General features: G+C 43.2%; 1 protein-coding gene across 1 annotated transcript in view; it reads left to right on the top strand.

The window, feature by feature from the left end:
• Positions 1-22,883, top strand: part of jbug (filamin-type immunoglobulin domains fbug) — a 162,979-nt gene that overhangs the window by 122,276 nt on the left and 17,820 nt on the right. The window contains exons 32-47 of the mRNA XM_077659254.1: positions 1,178-1,351; positions 2,224-2,370; positions 2,665-2,748; positions 7,033-7,170; positions 7,262-7,435; positions 8,103-8,288; positions 8,880-9,104; positions 9,675-9,848; positions 12,133-12,285; positions 12,572-12,655; positions 15,945-16,088; positions 17,223-17,402; positions 19,490-19,633; positions 20,193-20,318; positions 20,840-20,986; positions 21,320-21,424. Coding sequence (XP_077515380.1) covers positions 1,178-1,351; positions 2,224-2,370; positions 2,665-2,748; positions 7,033-7,170; positions 7,262-7,435; positions 8,103-8,288; positions 8,880-9,104; positions 9,675-9,848; positions 12,133-12,285; positions 12,572-12,655; positions 15,945-16,088; positions 17,223-17,402; positions 19,490-19,633; positions 20,193-20,318; positions 20,840-20,986; positions 21,320-21,424 — 2,385 coding nt within the window. The remainder of the gene's footprint in view (positions 1-1,177; positions 1,352-2,223; positions 2,371-2,664; positions 2,749-7,032; positions 7,171-7,261; positions 7,436-8,102; positions 8,289-8,879; positions 9,105-9,674; positions 9,849-12,132; positions 12,286-12,571; positions 12,656-15,944; positions 16,089-17,222; positions 17,403-19,489; positions 19,634-20,192; positions 20,319-20,839; positions 20,987-21,319; positions 21,425-22,883) is intronic.

Raw genomic sequence — 22,883 nt, 5'->3', positions numbered from 1 at the left:
TGCAGGCACCCTGGAGAAAACATGGGATTAAATTATAAAACTAAAGAGAAGACTGCATTGCAGTACCATCTGCCAGTCGCATGTTGTAGACCATCATTGCGGAGTTTTTTTCAAAGTGATAAATATACTTTCATGGAGCTTTGTTGCAAAAGATTAGTTTTTTTTAAAGATTTCGGATGAACCCATTCAGCACTTTGAGAAAAACCAAGGGATTCAAAAGGAGCAAGGTGATCGTTCTGCTGGCTGTCTGCAATTACGAACTAGAAATGCGATGTAAAGTTTCTCCCGGTCCACTTAAAGGCTAAGAGAGTTCTTTTCAAATAAAAAATAAAGCTGCGTCGCAAAAGCATCTTTTACAATTGTGCCTTTCCTCTGTACATTACAATATGTTGGGCGAGTTGATGGTTTTTGACTTCCATAACCCTTCTCTGTCAAATGCACTGCATTTGTGGAAGCCTTTCCGCTTTTTTCACATAAAGTGTACTCCGGATACAGCATACCTGTTTTTCTGGCTTATGCAAATTCATTGTAATGAGCTCCAACCATATATTGTACGCGTGGCATATGGGTCTCTGTTAATGTTGCACTGTAGCAAGCATTAGTTTTCTAAAAATGGTAGTCAGAGGTACTGGGGGTGCATCTGCGACTAAACTCCTTTATGCTGTGCAATGCTAATCTGGAGAGCTTTGCTTGCTAACATGCTTCTCTTTTCTTTAACCATTGCACTTAAACATGAAAACAATTTAAATCTTGAACTGTGGTAGCACATGCATCTCTATCAGTGCACACTGTGCATTTACATATGGCTTTTTTCTGTAGGAACCATTATACTTATGCTGCTGCAGGCTGTGCTCTTTTCCCTGGTGCTGAGGACTTAAATTGCTAGGCCTTTAACCCTGTACACTGTTTATTTTGTCCTGCAGGTTTCTTGAATGATATTATGGAATTGCTGTTTTGTGGTGTTTGTGGGCTTGCTACTCACAGAGTTCTATGCAGTCAAGAGAGCAAATGTTTTAATTACATAGAAGTCTGAATTATATCCTTGCGCGGCATCAATTTTTAAGTTGTAGAATCACAGCGTGCCTACAAAGAGCATGGTAACCTGCTCTTGTCACTCGTTTACAATGTGATGGTTTGTGACCACTTGTTCTAATTTCCTTTTTTTTCTTTTTTACAGTTGATGCCAGCCAAGCAGGGGCTGGCAATCTGGAGATTATTGTGTCAGTTGGTGGACGTAATGTGCCAAACTATGTGCAGTCTGAGGGCAATGCCAAGTTCCGTGTCAACTTCAAGCCGAGTGAACCCCTAACCCATACCCTGAGCGTCAAGTTTAATGGGGAACCTGTGCCAGGTATTAGCTCTGCCACGCTTAAACACTATTCTTAATGCAAATGTTAATATAGCATTTTCCTTATCAGAGTGTGTATTGTGCTGTGACTATTTTGGTTGTCATGCTAGCCTCTTGCTGCTTAGAACGGGTCCCAGTCATGATGGCTTTAGTTGAACTAGCTCCAAGCAAAATAGACCGCATTTAGAATGCTGTGAGTTCAGAGGGTGTCAGAATGAATTCTAATAAGAGCTTAATTTCTGCTAGCAATCATGTTAGTGTTCAGAACTGGGATTAGTGGTATCAGTTGCTACCAGCTCATCAAAACAAGTTGGACCTATAGTTGAAGATTTTTATGGAGGCAGTTATTAGTGGCATTTATAATTTTCGGTGATTCATGGTATGCAAGTGTAGTGCAAAACAGGACAAGGGACAAAGAAAGATGCACACAACACAGGCGCTAACGTCCGACTGACAGAAACCTGTAGGCGACTAAGACGAATGTGACTCGTGAGAGCAAAAAGCCGCATGTGCATGCGCCTACAGGTTTCTGTCAGTCAGAAGCTAGCGCCTGTGTTTTGTGCGTCTTTCTTTGTCCCTTCTCCTGTTTTTCGCTACACTCACGTACCATGGATCACCATTACCAACTCACCAAAGTTTCTACCCTTGTGATAACTTTCGGAAACATTAGTTTGTTGATTGTTTATTGAAGATTTTTATGGAGGCAGATATTAATGGCATTTATAATTTTCAGAAACATTAGTTTGTTGATTGTTTATGATACTGAGGAATTATTTTTCAACAGAACTGCTTTTGAAAGTGCAGTGGCTAATGTTTAGTTTGTTTTTTCTATGTTTTTTGTGATGTCCGTGCTTTCTCACCCACTTTGTTTTCAGGAAGTCCCTTTTTTGTGAAAGTTAGTGACAGCAACCAATCTATGGTGAGCGGAGCATCGCTGAGGACGTCCTCCATTTCACGGCCAGCCAAGTTTACAATCGACTCCAAAGGCTCGGAGAACACAGATTGCAAGGTGACCGTTGTGGGTAAGACACAGATTACTGCCTCCTTGTCACCTCCATCTTAAGTTTGTGACAAGCTGTTAAGTTCAGAAATGCACAATTTAAGTTTGTCTCAAATTTAAAAAAATATTTACTCTGTCTACTCAAGCAAACCCAGCATTAGACGAAAATTGAGAATAAAGAAAAGGAACAGGCCTGTATATTTATAAAAGTGTAAAGAATGTTGTTCAGAAGCTCACACGAGCTGATAATAAACTGACATCCTCATCATGTGACACATGATCATGCCCACACGTTTGACTTCCTGGGCAATTGCAGGGCCTTCGGGCAAAAAAGTGCCGGTGACTGTGACAAGAACATCAACTACTACATTTGAAGCAGAATTTCATCCAACTGAAGTGGGCAAGTGTCTTCTTTTCTCTTTTGGTTATTCATTTCTTGCACTTGCATCCCCTCTTGTCAAATTGTTTTATGAATGCGTATTTATTAGATTTTCCACTCCTGTAATAGCCTGAGAAAGGCTGACAGTATCAATCAATCAATCAATCAATCAATGAAAGAAAGAAAGAAAAAAAGAAAGAAAGCAGCGCGAGGCCTCAACACAGACGACGAATTCAGAGGTACGATCAACTTGGCAAGTTGGCGTAGTGTTCGTGTTACCAATGCAGTGAACAAAGACCAATGCAGTGAACAAAGACAGTTTCAAAGTTGATCAGTGAGGTACTGAACTGTTAGCTCTTAGGTGCTGTGTTTTGGTTTAGAGGGCTTTCCTAATTTTTTCTTTAGTGCGTGTGCCAAATGCGCCAGGCCAGAAATTACTTTCACCTATTAGGAGAAGTGATGTGTTCTTAGTTGTACCAGGATTCAAACCCAGTGAGGGGGTGGGATGGGGAGTTGGCTGGTGAGTGGTGCTTCTGGAGGGCAGCTGGCTTTCCAACTGCATCTTTGAATTGAATTTCGCCATCGCTTTTTCGGCCTGTAGCTACGTGGGCTTCTAGTGAGTAGAAGCCTTGTTGAGTGGGAGGTGGTTGGGCTGGTGGTAGATAGTGCTTCAGGAGGGTAAAAGTATGGGGGTGGGGAGTTGTCTGGTGGGTGGTGGGTGGTGCTTTTGGAGAGCAGCTGGCTTTCCAACTGCATCTTTGAATTTGACTTCACCATTGCTTTTTCGGTCTGCAGCTACGTGGGCTTCTAGTGAGTAGAAGCCTTGTGGAGTGGGAGGTGGTTGGGCTGGTGGTAGATAGTGCTTCAGGAGAGTAAAAGTATGGGGTGTGGGGAGTTGGCTGGTGGGTGGTGGGTGGTGCTTTTGGAGAGCAGCTGAATTCACCATTGCTTTTTCGGTCTGCAGCTGTGTGGGCTTCTAGTGAGTAGAAGCCTTGTGGGGCGGGAGGTAGTTGGGTTGGTGGTCGATTAATTGGAAAAATCAATTAACCCTCAGCCCTCAGTCCTCAGTGGCTGCGGAGCAACTGACCAAGGCAGCGGTCAGACCGGTGACGCAGCGGAGGGTGCTAAGATTCTCTGGCTCAGGAGAAGCCACCATTGGAATCTGAACCTGGCAACGTTTAACGCTAGTACCCTATCTAGTGAGGCTAGCCTAGCAGTGCTATTCGAGGAACTAGCAGGCATTAAATGGGATGTCATAGGGCTTAGTGAAATTAGGACAAGTGAGGCATATACAGTACTAAAGGACGGGCACATACTGTGCTGTCGTGGATTAGCAGATAAACAAGAACTAGGTGTGAGATTCCTCCTTAATCAGGATGTAGCTGACAACATAGAGAAGTCCTATAGTATTAACGAAAGGGTGGCAGATGTCGTAATTAGGCTCAATAGGAGGTACTAGTTGAAGGTGGTGCAGGCCTGTGTGCCTACATCCAGCCATGGTGACCAGATCATTGAAAGTTCCTGTGAAGACGTGGAATCGGCAATGAACAAAGTAAAATCACAGTACACTGTACTGATGGGCGACTTTAATGCGAAGGTGGGCAAGAAGCAGGCTGGTGACCAGGCAGTAGGTGACTATGGGATAGGTTCTAGGAATAGCAGGGGAGCATTATTAGTAGATTTTGCAGATAGAAATAATTTACAGATCACGAATACCTTCTTCCGCATACGAGAGAACAGGAAGTGGATCTGAAACAGCCCCAATGGTGAGGCTAAAAATGAAATCGGCTTCATACTATGCGCTGAACCTAGCATCGTTCAGGATGTGGATGTCCTTGGAAAGGTGCGTTGTAGCGACAACAGAATGGTAAGGTCTCAAATTAGCTTAGACTTGAAGAGAGAATGGAAGGAGCTAGTGAAGAGGAAGTCCATTAACGAGTTAGCGGAAAGAGGGAAAATGGGGAATTCAGGATATCACTGCAGAACAGATATTCAGCTTTAACTGAGGAGGACAGTCTTAATGATCATACAATGAACAATAATCTGACAGCTATCATTGCGGAGTGCGCAGTAGAAGTAAGCGGTAGGACGATACGACTGGATACCGGCAAGCTATCTCAGGAGACGAAAGATCTGATTAAGAAACGCAAAAGCACGATGGCATCTAACCCTACAGACAGATCAGAACTAGCAGAGCTATTGAAGTCAATAAATAAGCGCAGGGTAGCCGACACAAGGAAGTTTAATATGAAGAGAATCGAGCATGCTCTGAAGAACGGAGATAGCCTAAAAGCGGTGAAGAGGAAACTATAGGCATAAGTAAAAACCAGATGTATGCGTGAAGAGACAAGGAGGGCAATGCCATTAGCAAAATGGATAAGATAATTAAAGTAGCCGAAGAGTTCTACAAAAATCTATACAGTAGCCAATGTAATCTGAACGTTAATGAGAGAGAGAGTAGCGCACAGCAATGCATCATCCCGCCAGTGATGAAAGAGGAAGTAAAGAAAGCCTTAGGAGCAATGCAAAAGGGAAAAGCAGCTAGTGAGGGTCAGGTAACAGCAGATCTGTGGAAGGACCGAGGGGAGATCGTGCTGGAAAAACTAGCCACCCTCTATATGTAATGCCTTATGACCTCCGTACCAGAAGCTTTGAAGAATGCAAACATTATCTTAATTTATAAGAAAGGAGACGCCAAGGACCTGAAAAATTACGGGCCGATCAGCTTACTGTCCGTTGCCTATAAGGTATTTGCTAAGGTAATCACTAATAGAGTCAGCACAACCTTAGACTTTAATCAACCAAATGATCAGGCAGGCTTTCATAAAGGATATTCCACAATAGATCATATTCACACTATCAATCAGGTGATGGAGAAATGCGCAGAATATAACCAACCCCTATATATAGCCCTCATTGATTACGAGAAAGCATTTGACTCAGTGGAAACCTTAGCAATCATACAGGCATAGTGGAATTAGAGTGTAGAAGAGCCTTATGTCAAAATACTGGATGACATATATAGCAACTGCACAGCTACCATAGTCCTCCATAAAGGCGATAACATTCCAGTAACGAAGGGCGTCCGACAAGCAGTTACGATCTCGCCAATGCTATTCACCGCCTTTTTACAGGAGGTATTCAGAGGCCTGAATTGGGAACAGTTGGGGATGAGAGTTAATGGAGAATACCTAAATAATCTGCAATTCACTGATGACATGGCCTTGCTGAGTCACTCAGGAGATGAACTGCAAATCATAATCAATGAGTTAGACAGGCAGAGCAGAACGGTGGGTCTACAAATTAACATGCAGAAAGCCAAAGTAATGTTCAACAGTCTAGCAAGGGAATAGCAGTTCATAATTGGCAGCGACGTGCCGGAAGTGATAAAGCACATCTACTTAGGGTAGGTAGTGACAGATCCAGATGATGAGAGTAAAATAACTAGAAGGATAAGAATGGGGTGGAGCGCATATGGCAGGTGTTCTCAGATCCTGAATGGCAGTTTACCAATACCCCTCGAGAGAAAAGTGTACAACAGCTGTATCTTATGGGTATTCACCTTCAGGGCAGAAATGTGGAGGCTAACGAAAAGGGTTCGGCTTAAGGACAGCGCAGCGCGCCATGGAAAGAAAAATGATGGGGTTAACGTTAAGAGACTGGAAGCGGGCAGAATGGGTGAGGGAACAGACATGGGTAAATGACACCCTAGTCGATACCAAGAGGAAGAAATGGGCTTGGGCTGGGCATGTAATGCAAAGGCAAGATAACTGCTGGTCCTTAAGGGTAACGGAGTGGGTTCCAAGAGAAGGCAAGCGTAGCAGAGAGCAGCAGAAAGTTAGGGGGGCGGATGAGATTAGGAAGTTTTCAGGCATAGGGTGGGTGCAGCTGGCAAAGGATAGGGTTAATTAGAGGGACATGGAAGAGGTCTTTGCCCTGCAGTGGGTGTATTCAGGCTGATGATGATGATTAATACTTCAGGCAAGTAAAAGTATGGGGGGTGGGGTGGGAGCTAGGTGGCTGGTGCTTGGTGGCGGCTTCGCTCACTGAGGCTTCACACAAATAACACTGACATTTTTGCCAAGTGCCACTGTTACAGCTATCGCAGTAAAACTGTTGGGTTCCCATCAACCCCGACATTTGCATTTAGCATCCCCTGTAAGTGAAGCAAAAACTCTATCATTATGCCTTTTTATGACCTGGCACCTTATTGTAATGTACTTAGCGAAGTCATATTTGCTCTAGGGAAACTGCAAAGTCTTTCTGTTCTGTTGTTTTTTAAATATTTTATTTCATTTGTTCCAGGTCCCAACCAGGTTAATGTCATACTAGATGGAGTACCAGTCCCTGGCAGTCCTTACACATGCAATGTGTATGATGTCAGCAAAGTTCTAGTCACAGGACTCAACCCTGGAGTTGTGAACAAGCCTGTGACATTCCAAGGTAACCTTAATAATATTGCACCCTATGTATTTTGGAAAGTCAGTCCTGGAAAGTAATGATAATTTCTTTTTTTTTCTTTTTATTCTTGCAGTGGATGCATTACAGGCTGGCAATGGTACACTAGAGTTGGTTGTTCGAACACGGAAGTCCTCAGTCTGTGCTGAGTTTGCCATGAAGAGCCACGGAATTTACGAGGTCACCTTTGTTCCCACAGAGAAGACACCTCACTATGTCAACATCACATTTAACGAAGAAGACATTCCAGGTTGGTGTCAATGCCCCAAGAGGGAAATTTTCTATTCAATAACCACATTGTCCCCCCTCTTTTTGGCAACTGATTGAAATAATATAAATGAATATAAGTGGTAATAAATTAAATGCACTGTGCACGTGAGACCCCTCCACCGATCACCCTCTTAAAGAATTGCCCATAAATCTGCCCCTGCACTGTCACCTTTTCTGTCATCATCATTGTCTGAAATAAAGTTTGCATCAGCATAGTTCTCACATTTAGCATCATTCCCAAATGTAGATTGCAAAATTTCACCATTCTTGAGACCTCTAACTTTCAATAATACCATATACTGCCAGCTATGCAGAAGTGAATTTAATCGGTCGGTAAATTTTCTTGAGTCTGTAAATATCCATTATTAGACTAACACACCAGAGAATGTACTCCATTTAGCATGAAAAAGACAGCATAACCTGGAAACACACTTCAATGCATTGTCACCTTCTGATAAGCTCTTAAAAAGTAAATGCTTTCTTAGTGGCACCAGGCTGCAACTAACTGGAAACCTTTTCACATTGGGCCTTGACCAGGTGATGGTCCAGTAGCACTGGAAGTGAAGAATTTTAAAATTTCTCTTTGATCCATGATCAAACTTCGCTACTTTGTGAGCCATAATCTAACACATTTCTGTCGCCGACAGGCAACCCATTCAAGATAGACATCAGGGACAGCCAAACAAGCGTTGAGGCCAAAGCAGTTCCTAGGACGAGTACCTCAGCAGTGATTGCACGTGGTGACGGTCTCAAGCAAGGGCTCGTCGGTTCTGCGAACTGCTTTGAGGTTGATACAAATGGTGCTGGAGGTGATATTGACATCAAAGTGACTGGTAAGACTTGTATCACTATTATGGTCTGTAAGCTAAAACTGCATCCTGACATGTTCATTTTCAGTGCTGTTTCTCTCAGCTTTATTTATTGACATGTCTCCTCAGTATAGATGCTAGAATGTAGGAGCTCTTTAGGATTCTTGAAATGAGTCGTACAGCTTAGAAATTTTTCTGGGAAACTTATTACATGAAGATTTAATAAAATATAGAAGAAGGTCGTCTACCCTGATTAAGTGAATTATTAAACTGTGTTGTAGCCTCTGCCAAGTCGATCACGCTTAAACATTTAGCAGTTTGAGTTTCTGTTACTGGGGAGCTAAATATGTTACTTAATTTGCCAACTGTGAAGGCTACTCCTCGAACATGATCATGATTTGCTGACTAAATGCATTCTGGTAGTGCCACTGTTTACCTGTCATATTGTAATTTATGTACTTTTTAATCAATGTGTCGCAACGTTTAAAACACATGGTTTTTTTGGGGTGGTGGGCTTTGGTAATTGTGGTTTTGCTTTGGCATATGCTTTTTAAACACTGTTACTAAAACAATCCCTGTCTGTCAACTGAGTACGTCTGTGCTATCTCTTTCCAGGTCCATCCGAGGCTCATCAGGTGCGAACCAATGTGCTCAAGTTGGAAGGCAACATCTTCCGTGCAGAGTACCACACGCGCGACGTGGGTCTCTATCGTATTGAAGTACTCCATAATGGAGTCCCCATTTCAGGAAAGCCGTTTGTTGTGGAGGTGGTTGACCCGAGCCGGGTCAAGGTCGTTGACATAGAAGACGGGATTGTTGGTCGGTCCCAGACATTTAGAGGTAAATGCTTTGCACCTGTGAAATCACAATTGCTACTTGTGTCCCTATTGTGACCCTATTTGCTGTAAATAAGTTCAGGACTCTAGCCATTGTAGTAAAATTAAGGGCAGGAACTTGGAGTGTGGCACTCGTGTCTCTCCCTGTCTGCTGCAAGTAATTATGCTTGCCCAGAAGCTTTACAAAAGGTACAGTTGACTCTCTATAACATAAACTTAAACATAAACATAAAAGGAAGCCAAAGCCACGCTCAAGTTATGTGTAATTCAAATTAAGGGGTGCATTTTTTGCAGGTGCATTTGATGTTTACAGGACCAAAGCATTAGTCTGAATGAATAGACTTTGAGTTAATGAGAGTTCACTTTTTATTTTCTGGTTTGAAGTATTCCAGTGCATGAATATTGCTTCCAATGCTTGTTTAATAGGTGAGAAACTGCTGCATTCTTTTTTCATTGTATATTGTTTGTTGATATGCAATCAATGAGATGATCCCACTGTGTTATTGCAGTAGCTTTTTTTTTTGGTTGCTTGTGACTGACTGAACGCATTTTTTGCTTTTTTTTCCCCATACAGTGGACACCACACGTGCTGGTCATGGGGCGCTCAATGTAGTGATCATGGCAGGTGGTCGTGAGGTGCGCAACACTATTCGAGAGGCTGGTCCTGGTGTCTACAAGGTCTCCTACACTCCGAAGTCAGACTTGCCACATAAGATTGACGTCTACTACAATGGCCACCAAGCTCCAGGTCACCCTGCTGCTTTGTCTTGATTTTAAGTCGAAGAATGTAGCACCTCATCGAGATGTCTCCACAAACATTAACTGTGACATGATTAGAAGCTTGACAGGTTCTGCTACCATAAGCATAAGCGTGGCACTTCACTAAATGGATACTGTAGTGAACCCCTAGGACCCTAAAGCCCAATAACAGAGTACAATAGACAGTTTTAGCTGTATATACGCAACAAGTGCACCTTACGCGCGCACTGCCGCTTATCGTGGCAGCAACATTTTTAGTTGAGAATGGCTAGCGTAGCGCCCGAGAAGCGCAACATACTATGGCGCTATCTTGTGACAGCAAGTCAGAGCTCCGGAACTGTGTGCCGAAGAAAGTTTTAAAGCGAAAGCTATACTGGCCTAGTCAAGCCAAGGTCATCGGTGCCACAATTTGACCTTCAAATGGAGGAGCGGTGGAGGTGTGGCAGCCACGTGACATACCACGTCAGTCGCTGCAGCTGCAATCGCGCGTCGCCGACCGCGACTTTGGCAGCTGTGGCCACGTGACTAACCACGTGACTCGCCGTTTGATGCAAAAAGGAGCCGGCGCCGCTCTCGCGGCATTCGCATTGCAGTTTTCGCTATGGACGGAGCAATTCGGCCGAAGCCCTCTATGTCATCGGGACGATTTCGCTAAACCACGCTTAGCTGAACTAAACTGCAACCATTTTTTCTGCAACCATTTTTTCTGTTGTATTAATGGCAGTAATTCAAGGGCCTTGTTTTTTAAAGCATAAATCAATTTAATTAAATGAAAATGTAAATTCCTGTGCAAAGTTGGAGAAGTACTTCGCCTGGTGTCATTGCTATGACAACAATGTGCGCCATACATAGTTAGGCTTAACAAGAAATTCATCAATTTATCTAAAAAAAACGATTACTGTTTCTCACCTGTATCATTATGGAGGGGTGAGAATGCACAAAATAAAAGGGATACATCCTTTTAGAGTGAGCTATCGCGTCGAAAAATGCAGCGGCAACACAGTATTTGGTTCGAAGCAGGCTCGCAGGGCAGCCATGCTGTCAATGTTAACCACACCAGCCACGCAAACACCACAACACAAAGTCCACTAGCTTGCATACGTATGCAAGATGCAGGGCTCGCGCTTGTGTTTTGTGCATGGGCACTACCGTCCCCACAAGCTGCTTGAGTACACTAAGTCGTTGCAGATGCAGATATAAAGCTGTCTAATGAAGGGCCAGTCGGTCAGACATATCATATAAACTTGTGTAAGGGCCAAACTTTTTTTTTTAAATTCGGGCGTAAATTTTTAAGGTGTGGCTTCTACTGAAAAAAAACACATAACTATTTTTTCTCAATTATATAGTCCAAAACGGAGAGCAGCCCTTACAAGAGATTATACGGTACTATTTGAACGCAGAACGTAGTGTTTAGATAACGCACAGAAAATGACAGGACTGGAGCTAAAGTGTTACCAAAAGTAATGCCTATCCTGTCACTGCCTTTTCTGTGTGTTGTCAGAACGTTGTGTTCTTCATTCCATCCAATATTATTCTTGTAGTTCATTCTGTTTAACGATGTATTTTAGTCTAGTTGACAAAATGATGTACTTGTTTTGAGTGTATGATTTGAATTAAGGCTATTCAGAGATTTGCAGCAGCACATTAGAATAATAAACAAATAATTAACTAGTAATGTACTCCTTGTATTGCCAATTGTTTTTTAGGGCATAAAACAAGCCCAATTCACAGTTACAACTAGTCGTAACTTATCTTTTGGTCATCATAATACTTTCACCTGTCCTTCCTTGAGCACCTTTGCCACTTTTATGCTTTGGCCCTCAAGGAGACCCTAGTGCAATCATTGCTGATATTTCACTGCTTCAGTTAAAAGAAATAAGTTATGTAAATTGACAACTGTGACAAGAATAAAACTTAGGCTTGCATTACAAAAAGCAGTCGCAAAGTGCTTTCATGTCAGAAAAGAAAGTAGAAAGGTATGTTGGTAATCTTTCCTTCTTATGGCTCATCCATTTCTTGCTCTTCCATTGCTGTGCTTGGGATCAAGTCACCGATGATTGGGTTAGTATGTAGCTGACATAAACAAAGATGAAATTGAAATAATTATGTTTGGTGATGATGAATACTGTTATACTAGAACACAATTAATTCTTGTTGAGTACCAGTACAATGTCTCAGTAGACCCACCGTTCAGTATGTTATAGCAAAAAAAAAAATATTGCGAACAAACCTTTGACTGCACAATTTTGCCCAATCTTTGGTTCAACAAGCAGGTTGCCCCCAGATTGTGGAGGTGCGGGATCCTGGTCATGCCATCATCGCCCATGGGTCAGGCCTCAAGGCTTGTGAATTGGGCAAAACATCTAGCTTCATCATTGAGACGGGAGGCTATGGAGATGCCAAAGACTTTGACATTTTAGTGTCTGGTTGGTATCCTTTATATTCACAGTGTTTGCGTTTTATGTCAAGGTTAGTGGTTAATGTGTAAAACTTGCTGTGTGCTTATGTAGGGAACCTACCTCAGGGCTGCTAAATTCCTTCTGGCTGAAAGTACTCTTTATACTATGCCACTTGTGAACCTCTGGCTAGGGAACTGCTGTCATGAGAATTTTTAGAATTTTTTAGACTTGGCAACAGCAGAGCATGCAGACCGCTTCATTCTTGTTTCCTCCTGCCCTCTCAGTTACTTGCCTTTTATCTGGTCCTTTTCAGCTCCAAATGGCTCGCCCCTGCCAGTGAAGTGCTACCAACAAAAAGATGGCAGCCTCTTGGTGGAATGGACTGCAACCACAGCTGGTAACTTCTGTGCATTCCTTTGCATGTGAAAAATTGGTTATATATGGCATCTGGAGTAACATTTGCTACTGAAAAAAAAAATAACCCCTCACCATGCCCTCTTGTTGATATGAAAGCTGACATGATGTGACAAAAAATGAAATGTCTCCTTGTGACTACAAACAATATTTAGCCAGTTGTGAAGCATGCTTTCATCTGTGGCAACGGTATTTCTTCTCTGCAGAAGCAATGTCATAAGCATGCTGCAGATACCCTTGCTGGTCTGCCTTATAGAAGTCTCTTGTGAACTTGTGCATGACATTGCTGTAGTTGCTGCTGGTCTGCCTTATAGAAGCTTCTTGACCACTTGTGCATGACATTGCAATAATTGCTGTCTGCCACTGTCTACCAATTCATACTTTTTGACAGAAAAAAGGTTTTGCTGTATTTGAAATGTGCCATTCAGATTCTGAAGAAATAGGCAAAGCAAGCTTTTGATTAGTTGAATGAGCTTCTGGTCATCATCATCATCATCATCATCAGCCTGACTACACCCACTGCAGGGCAAAGGCCTCTCCAACGTCTCTCCAATTAACCGTGTCCTTTGCTAGTTGTGCCCACCGTATGCCCACAAACTTCTTACTCTCATGCGTCCACCTAACTTTCTGCCGCCAGTTGGTTATTTGGTCAGATAGGAATTGTAAAGGCATTGCACCATTTACAACTTAAAATTAGCTTAGTTGAAACAGCAGTCCATGGTAGAGAGAGATTAGTTAGATGTTTCTTGATAATCACAAAGTGAACAAGGGAGGGAAAACCTCAGGGTGCTTGCCAGTGTTTTGACATGTGGACTTGTCTTCATCTGGACTAAGCGTTCATCATTGGCAGGGTTTAAATAGGGTCATCCCTCCGTGGTGGAAGGCTCGGTGAGGGGGAGAAGAGTGTGAAGTAGGAATGGCATTAGGGTGGGGAGGGTGGAACTTGTCCAGGCATCATGGCGGCTAAAGGTGATTAACCGGTGAACCTGCAAAAATGTGAAGAAAAAAAGGCCAGCTCAGCAGAAAGGAGCCCGGAGGTGTGGAGCAAAGGTGAGATAGCGGACGTGGGCTTGAAAGGCTGCGTGTTCAGCTGCAACAGGTGGCCTGGTATCACTGGCTGTGTTGACCTGAAAAACTCAAATAAGAGATTAGTCAGCATGGCAGAATGAAATGCCAAAAAGAATATAATAATGGGAAAACAGAAAACAGAGAAAGCATGAAAGAAAAGGAAGGGATGTGTTTGGAAAGGAATGCGGAAGACAAGTATCTTTCAGGACATCCTAGTACACGGCCGATAGTAAACAGCGGCCGATAGTAAGCCCATGCTCTTGACCTAGATGCAAGACATGCAAGCATTTACAAAGCGACACTGCTGTTAGAAGCACGGCGAGCGACTTCAGCTTTGATTTAAAGACTAGCTCTAACTGTGCATCGTCAAACGTTATCTACATGCTTCAATGCTCCTCTTGTCAGAAACAATATAACGGAGAAACCGGGCAATCAATGAACGCCAGACTAAATGGTCATCTAGCGGACATAGCAAGGAACCTAGAGAAGGCGGTGGTGGAACAATTTAATCAAAGCAGTCACAACTTCGATGAGCTTAAACTGTTCATTCTTCATGTAATAAGGAACGTCTTGCAAAACACTGCGTCGTGAACAAATGGCAGAACAGTCCAGGTACAGACCAGAGGCAGCAGCCAGTCCAGAGCACGCACGAGGGACGGAGCGTTCGGCGCTTGTCGTAGTCGTCTTCGTTAAGCGCCAGCCTTTGAAGATTCCGAAGCCGAAGGCCAGTCTTACATTCAATTCAAATCTGCTAGGGACTGAAAATGCAGAGAGGCATTCCTAATTCACAAATTTAAAACCAACCTTACAACCAGCAGGGATTAACATAACCAGAGGAAACTTAGAATCTCTCAGGTACATTCCAGCACCGGTGCAATTCTTTAAACAGGTCTTGCACATGATCAGAGCATTTACCAGCTCTTCATACCGCCGCTTAATCGTTTCTTTCACCCCTACCATTTTGCCCTGATCCGTCCTTTACCCCCTCAACGACAATCTTTTTTTTCTCTCTCTTGTTTGTTCAATTTTATCTTTATCTTGCGCCGTGCTTCTCTTGCTGTCACTTCTCAAACACTGATCTTCTGCATTCCTTTCCAACACCCCCACCCCCCTTTTCCTTTCATGATTTCTCTATTTTCTCTTTTCCTTTTATTTTTTTTTCGGGGTATTTCATTCTGCCATGCTGACTAATCTCTTATTTGAGTTTTTCAGGTCAACACAGCCAGTGATACCGAGCCACTTGTACCAGGCGGACACTTAGGCTTTCAAGCCCAAAACTGCTATCTCTCCACGCTCCACACCCCGGGATTCCTTCCTGCTGAGCTGGCCTTTTTCTTTTCACAGTTTTGCAGGTCCTCTGGTTAATCAACTTTAGCAGCCATCATGCCTGGACAAGTTTCACCCTCCCCATTCTAACACCATTCCTACTTCACGCCCTTCTCCCCCTCACCGTGCCTTCCACCTCGGAAGGATGACCATATTTAAACCTCGCCAATGATGAACACTTAGTCCAGATGAAAACAATTCTACTTGTCTAAGCATTGGCAAGCACCCTGAGGTTTTCGCTCCCGTATTCATTTTGTGATTGGCTGAAACAGGCAAGTTTTGAATAGGGTTTCGGTTTGAGTCTTGAAAGCTTTGGATTGAAATCTTACCTAGAGGAATATAGGTTCCTCATGGACATATTCTGTTATTCTTTTTTCCCATATGCAATTCGGGAGTGGAACTCTTTGCCCCAAGAACTTGTGGATTTCCCACCTATCACCACATTATTCAGCAATCTTTCTATGTTTGTATTTCAAGGAGAACCTTGAACTATCCCAAGGAATGCTTGTATGTACTGTATTTACACAGCTTAATGCATCTTTTTTCACTTGTAGGAAAGTGCAGCAGTGTTCTTTAATTCACCTCCAGTGTAAATCTTTGTCTCCCGTTTATGTCTCATTTGTGTCAGAGTGCACTGTTATTTCCTGATTCCTGCAAACATGTGTTGTTATTATCAACCTATGTTTCCCAATCCTGCCACAGCCCCCTCAAAGAGTCTAGCAGTATATGAAAATAATAAATAATTAACTGGGGAATTAGTGCACAGACTTGAATACTGCACTGAAAGTTAAAAGCATTCCATGCGTGGACGTTTTCGTGCAGCCAGAACAAAACGACTTTTTTCTACTAATGTTTTGTGTTGCGCTTTCTTTGTGCAGGCAGCCACAAGGTGGAAGTGCTGTACGAGGGAAGGCCTATCCCTGGCTCGCCGTTTCTGTGCCAGGTTTTTGATGCCAGTCGGGTGATCCTCCAGAAAGTGCGGAGCACCACATTTGCTGTGAATGAGAAGATCTCATTTGCATGTCAGTACCCATATAGGGTTATAATTTGTTTAGTTTTTCTTCCTTGTGTAGGAAAACTTGCTTACCTCTGTGCGTGTCTACAGTCGAATCTTGATATAATGAACACGGATATTAGGAATTATTTGCTGTATATGGAACTCTTCCTAAATATTTTGAACAAATGCATGTGATTCTTACTTTGTATATCGAATGCGGTTGGCCATAAAACAAATGTATAGAACCCTTCAGCGCCAAGTGGTGCCCGTTTGGATGGCAGGTGGCAGGTGTTGTAGTACTACACAAGTAACTGGTGCTGGTGTGGCATGCATTCATGGCAAGCTTCACGCTTTTATCTTGCACGGGTGTTCTTATCTCGCCTTCAACAGTGCCACGGATGGTACAGTGGTGTGGATGGCTGTAGCCTCGCAGTAACCATTGGGTAACAGAGGTGGTGAAAACAGAGGTAGCATTTGATGCGAAGTACCATTTCCCACGCGAGACGGTTGTGATGCGGGGAAGTGACCCCAGTTGGCATTTTGCCTGCCGTCGTTGCGTGCTGGTGCTGCAGTGCAGGGAAACCAACCTAAGTGGCGCTCGGTTTTTTTGTGGCCTCCGGAATCCCAGTTAGTTCCTTCGAAGCAGCACTAAAACTTCGGAGTCTCTGCTTCTCTGGCAAGGATCGTGTGAGTTGCCATCCCTTCACTGACTAAATTGTGCTGCTGTTCCCTGCGTTTTTGACGAAGTTTTATATGGCAAGTTTTGTTTATATCAAACAATTTTACGATGTTTCACCCGTTCACTATTACAAGGCTCGACTGTATACTTTTTCAAAATCTAATATAATTTTATTCTCGCAATTGTGCCTGATGAGACTGGTGATCAGCGCAATTTTATGAAGAGAAATTGAAGATCTGTTTCACATCGAAATGATTTTAATGAAACTGATCAGATATGATGTTTTTGAGCATTGCTTCTGTAGTTAAGAAGATGTGATCACTGTCTGTGCCAAGAGAAATCCTTACTTTGTGCTAGCGATTAAAAGTTTTCTTCTTATTTTCTTTGAGAACTGTACAGCATTAAAAACGCCTTTCTTGTTCATCCCGTTCATCAGTCTTGAGCTGAATCACTGTGCCATGTACACTTTTTCACTGGCAGTGAACCGCCGTGATGCTGGCTACTCCGAGCTTGATGTTACCGTGACCAGCCCCTTGGGGCGCCACCTTCCGATTGAAGTGAAAGGGACGGCAGATGGAGATGGCGAGCTGATCGAATTCACCCCGACCGTTCCTGGAAAGTACCGCATTGCCATCACCTATGGAGGCATAGAAGTGCCAGGTGAGGAAAAAGATGCTTGAAAAAATGCCGGTTGCTTAATTGCCTAGATTCTCACATTGCACTGTTCACGAGTTTAGCATTTATCTGTTGCAAACATGAATGCAACTAATTCTTGTCAGGTAATAATTAACAATGTGGACTATACGGTAGACAACTGCATTAATGTGAAATAATTAACCAAATTAGTACCACAAAAGTGTGAATTTGTGACCTTAATTTCTTTGAATAACACCACCTGTAATGCTGATGTCAAGTTTCAAGTTTACTGGGCATTAAGAATACAAACAAAATATGTACAAGAAATTAGTATTGTAGCAGGTCCCATGGTCAAAGAACCGTCAGGGGAACAGTCTATTACGGAGTAGTGCAGTTTAAAAAAATGCAAGGGAGTGGTCGCTAGATGCTGTCATATGAATATATACACATGAATGGACTCAGTAATGACATCATTAGTAAAGAAACATAAAATAGCGTACGTGCAAAGCTCAGCAAGGAGCATTATGAATGCAGTATAACAATAGCAAAAATACAAAATAACATCATGGTCGTAAAAGTTAATCCATGATTTGAAAGGCTAAATGTTTTTTAATATGGTTAAGAAAAATGAAAGTGTTGAGCAGTGATTTAATTTCGTGTGGTAAAGAATTCCGTGACACTATACCAGTGAATATTGTGGAGACTTTTTCATAATTATCACGTACTTCCATACTTCCATACTTCACGTACTTCCAACTTCCAAATTTTGGGTGTCCTCAGATTTTCAAACATGGCGATGCCCTATGATTGGTTCACTAGTAGTCACGTGGTGTTGATAATATCACGACTTCCTCTGTCACATTCATAGATCGTGGGGAGTTTTCATACCACTCCTGACGGAGTGGTTGAACAATGCGCCACTTCCCGGCAGGTGGCTGTTTCAAACACATCCACCGGTGGGGCTGGTGCGACCCTGGTTGCTCTTGTGCAGGGGGCAGGTAGCTCACAACCTGGTGGGCAGGTTGCCACGTGCCATGGTGGAAGTCACAAGGTCACGTGAGCTCTCTTGAGCAATCATTCGGAATTGCAGATTTTGCGGTGCTCTCTGTTTGGTTCCTTTGGGGTCACATGGCCCTAATGGTGTCATCTCCCAATTGACCAATAAGGGATTTCAAATTTGGCGGTGCTGCTTGATTAGTCAATTGGGGTTACATGACCCCGATGACATCACCACAGCCACGTGAGCCCTAATGACCTATCAGAGAATTTCGTTAAAGAGAAACAGGAAACTGCATGACAGCAGCCTAAATGCTATTGCATTAAAAGCCAGGACAGCAAATATGACATGTGTAATTGTCTTGGTGATGTACAAGTTTAGAAAACTGCTGGCTTATGTTTAGAAGCTGCAACACCGTTACATGATTCCATGGCTGATACATGTGACACATGATTAAAATTTTTGTTTGAGCTAGTTGTTTCATACTTCAGTCATAAAATGGCAGCGCAGAAGTAAGTCTTGTCTTCAGTGTTACTTCTGTGTTCCATGTTGTTTTTTGTGCTGCCCTCTTATGACTCATGTGACACATGACATGTTTCAACACAAGTCTTGGGTCCTAAAGCAGGCACTGTGATTTTTTATGCACGTATGTGCTTCTTTTCAGCGTTTTGCTAGTGCATGGGGGAAGGACTGGTGCTGGCAGGGCGCTGATTTCGGCTATTTGATGCACACTCTACTGAAACAAAGAAATTGCTCAGGTGCAGCAGTACACAAGAAAGATGCACAGAAAGAAAAAGAAATGTTTTTTGCTTTCGCTTTGTGCTGTCAACTCCAACCTGCACACAGTGCACATGTTTGCATGCCTTTTCTTGCATCCTGTTGTATTTGCAGTCTGTACCATGGTACCAGTCAGTACCTGCAGCCTTATGCCAGTGCCTCAGTTCATTTGTGAGAACAGTATGAAGCACTACATGCTTTCAGAATTTCTGCAGCACATTGATCCAAACAGTGAGCAGAAGCATGACTGGGCTGATAGTTTGTGAATAGCTCCCTTCGACTGCTGTAGTGATGTGTAGTTGACACATTAACTTGCTGCTGCCTGTTTACTTCACAGGGAGCCCAATCACCTTTATAGCTCAGGATGGAGGGACACCGAAGGTGACGGGAAGTGGTCTGACTGTGGCTCAGAGTGGTGTCATGGCTTCTTTCAAGATCGATGCTCATGGCATATGGGGACGGCCTGATGTTAGGATTGATGGTTAGTACTTTAGTTGCAGTCTGCAAAAACCCTTTATTAGAGGAATTTTAACAGTTTATAACTGCTACATACAAAAGAAGGCCGTTTTCATCATCATTTTATCATCCCCACTATAGTACTTCTTGGAGAAAATCTAGGTTAATGTAATACCAAATAAATCAGTGATACGTATGGCTTATTCCAAAATCAGACTGCTGGATAGGCCTTTGTGCCCGATTCTACTGAATTAGGTTATGTAACGTGTACTCGTTTGAGTAATGAGGCTAACACTGTCTAGTTTGCTCATGTATGGTAATGTTATTTTTTTAACTGCTACAGCAGTTCAATTAGCCCTCTCAATGTTGTGTTTTTGCAGCATTGCACATTCAAAAAGATTTGTTTCTGCATGCCTTTTAAACTGTAGTTAATCTGCATCATAACAAATGTGTAAGATAAGTACAAGCTTGCATGTTCTGTTGATGTCCCTCGGTACTAGCTGCAAAGGAATCCAGAACCCTCTCTTTGTGCTGTATGTGAAGTGCTTGTTGGGGCCTGTAGCAAGTATCTTTTCCATGCACAGGACCTGACTCTGAGCCAGAGCTGACCATTGAAGAGGAGGAAGAGGGTGTTTATGTGGTGTCCTACCTTCCCATCGAGGTCGGAGTGTTTGACGTCCATGTTCGTTGGAATGGCAAAGACATACCTGGTACGCAAAACCATGTTCTTGTCTCATTCACCTAATTCCAGAATGAATTGTAAGTATTGCCCTGGATCACAGCATCTTTCAGGAATAATACTTACTTCCCTAAAATTGACAGACAGTTATGATAGTCAGTAGTGAGAAGTTTGAGCGCAGCTCTTCACACACCGCCTGCCAGGTGGCATGTTATGCTGCTAGCCACCCCCGAATATCTTCCCGTGGCAGCCACCTTCTGGTTGTCCATTCCTCCGCTCTCGCCATGGAAGGTGGTGTTTCGTTCTGCTGCTACCTGCCGACGCGCCATCTGACAGGTAGTGTGTTAAGCCTACAATGCAGAACGCAGAATTAAGAGTTGATCTCTAAAAAGTGTTAATTGCTTACCTTGCCTCTGATTAAATGAAATAAGACGGAGAGGAACTAAAGCGGCTGTTTGGGCTTGTTGGTCAGTGAACATGGTAAAAGAATGCAGCGCGAAAAGAGGAACTGCTTGCTTTAGACACACACACCAAGTCCTGTCTTGCTTTCAGGAAGCCCATTCCACCCTAAGGTGACAGATCCACAGAAAGTGCGAGCCATTGGTGGATGGGACAGCCTCATGGATGACGAAGGCCGCATCCCACTCACTGTGGGACAGGAGAAAAAGATCTCAGTGGACGTTGGAGATGCTGGGCCCGGTCAGTACTAGATTCTGCTCTATGTATACAAAACCTTTGCAGGCTGGCTTCTGCTCAAAAGTAGCTGCATATAATCAGCAGTAGACATGATAGTGACTTGAAAAATGAAGGAAATTACCAACAGTGGTGACCCCTTTTCTGCCAAGAAATGCTTTAGTGATAGTGTCAGTACTAGTGACTTGGGCCCATTGGCAATGCATTCACCAACAGTGCTCGAAGCTTTGCAGTCTAGGAACTCTTTCATATCATGCTAAAACTAGAGAGCACTATATCTGGAGTGACTCTAACACAAGTTTCACAAAAACTTCCATCTGCTTTTCATTTTGCATTCAGGCAAGCTCAAGGTGGAAGTACGGGGTGCTGAAGATGTCATCGAAACCCACATGGAGCAAACTAGTGGGCACCGGTACAGGGTCACCTTCACACCAGAAGAAGAAGGTAACTTATTTGCATGGTGATAATACAGATGATCGATGTGCGCAAAACATTATACGAACCACGTACACGGGAGAAACACAAGGACTGGCGCAATGTACATGATTCGTCTAATGTTTTGCGCACATCGATCATCTGTATTATCTCCATGCACCAACTAGGCCCAACAGAAGTGTTATTGAACATATTTGCAGTGCACGGCACAATGGCAAACCTTTGGCATTGAATGCCCCTCAGTCATATTGAATGTGCTTTAGACATGACTTTTCCCAATCTTGAGTATACTGCCAAACCACCATGATACATCTTGTGGTCAGCACACCTCTTTTTGAGTTGTAATGAAGCACTGTGTGGCAGCAGCCTGCCAATACAAATGGCACTTGTAATATGCTGATGCGAGGGTCCAGACTTGGAGGCCCCTTGTGCTGCAGTACAGATGCAAAAGCCCATTTGCACTTGTGTACCGGCAGACTTTCCGCCGCACTAGCATATTTGCTGCACAGTTTACTGCAACGGACTGAAAATAATCTATGCTTCTTGCATTAGAAAAATTTATTGAGTCAAAAAAGACCATTTGAAACTTCCAAAAACTTATTTGGCAGCAGTCAGTATTCAATAAGTTCTAATTGTATTCCACTTTGGTTCTAGCCCAGACAACACCAAACATCCTGAGGACGTCCTCAAATGGTCCAAACGTCCTCAGGGCCTCTAAAACATCCTCAATATGTCCTTATAATGTCCCAGGTTGGACTGTCCTCAGAACGTTCGCAGAATGATGTTCTCAGGTCATACCAGCGGCTTCGTGGTCCTCAAAATGTCATTTTGAGGACATATGTTTGTGAACACGCATGCATGAAAATTATCAGAAAAATAATGCTTGTATGTATGTATGTATGTATGTATGTATGTATGTATGTATGTATGTATGTATGTATGTATGTATGTATATGTATATGGTGGTGTGTGTGTGTGTGTGTGTGTGTGTGTGTGTGTGTGTGTGTGTGTGTGTGTGTGTGTGTGTGAAATTTGATTTTTAATCATTTACTTCCATTAAGTTTTATTTGTGATGCATTACTGCGACGGCGCTCTGAAGTTTTATCCCATTGACAGTATGCATGCAGTTTTTTTCAACGACAGCGCGCTTAGACCGCAAATTGCTGCACGCGGAAACGAGAGAAACCACCGCCTTTAGGTGACTACCGCGCATGCACGCTGGTTCTAACTGCAGCCCAGAGAACGCTTGCTGCGTGCCAACGACAGAGAAAAAAGTTTGAGGTGCGGTTCCGGTAAGGCTCGTGCAACGCCGTATTCAGCCACCCGCATCGCTGCTGGTTCATGTCCTGAGAAAATCGATGAGTTCTGGTCTACCGTAGTTGTGATTGCCGTTTTTTCATGTGACGACGCTATCGCGCACAATTAAAGCTTCTGCAAATCGTTTTCCTTCATGCAAGGCTACGTGTTG

The sequence above is a fragment of the Amblyomma americanum genome, chromosome 3 (assembly GCF_052857255.1).
Source record: "Amblyomma americanum isolate KBUSLIRL-KWMA chromosome 3, ASM5285725v1, whole genome shotgun sequence".
NCBI classification, from domain to species: domain Eukaryota; kingdom Metazoa; phylum Arthropoda; class Arachnida; order Ixodida; family Ixodidae; genus Amblyomma; species Amblyomma americanum.
This window is presented reverse-complemented; position numbering and strand designations above follow the sequence as displayed.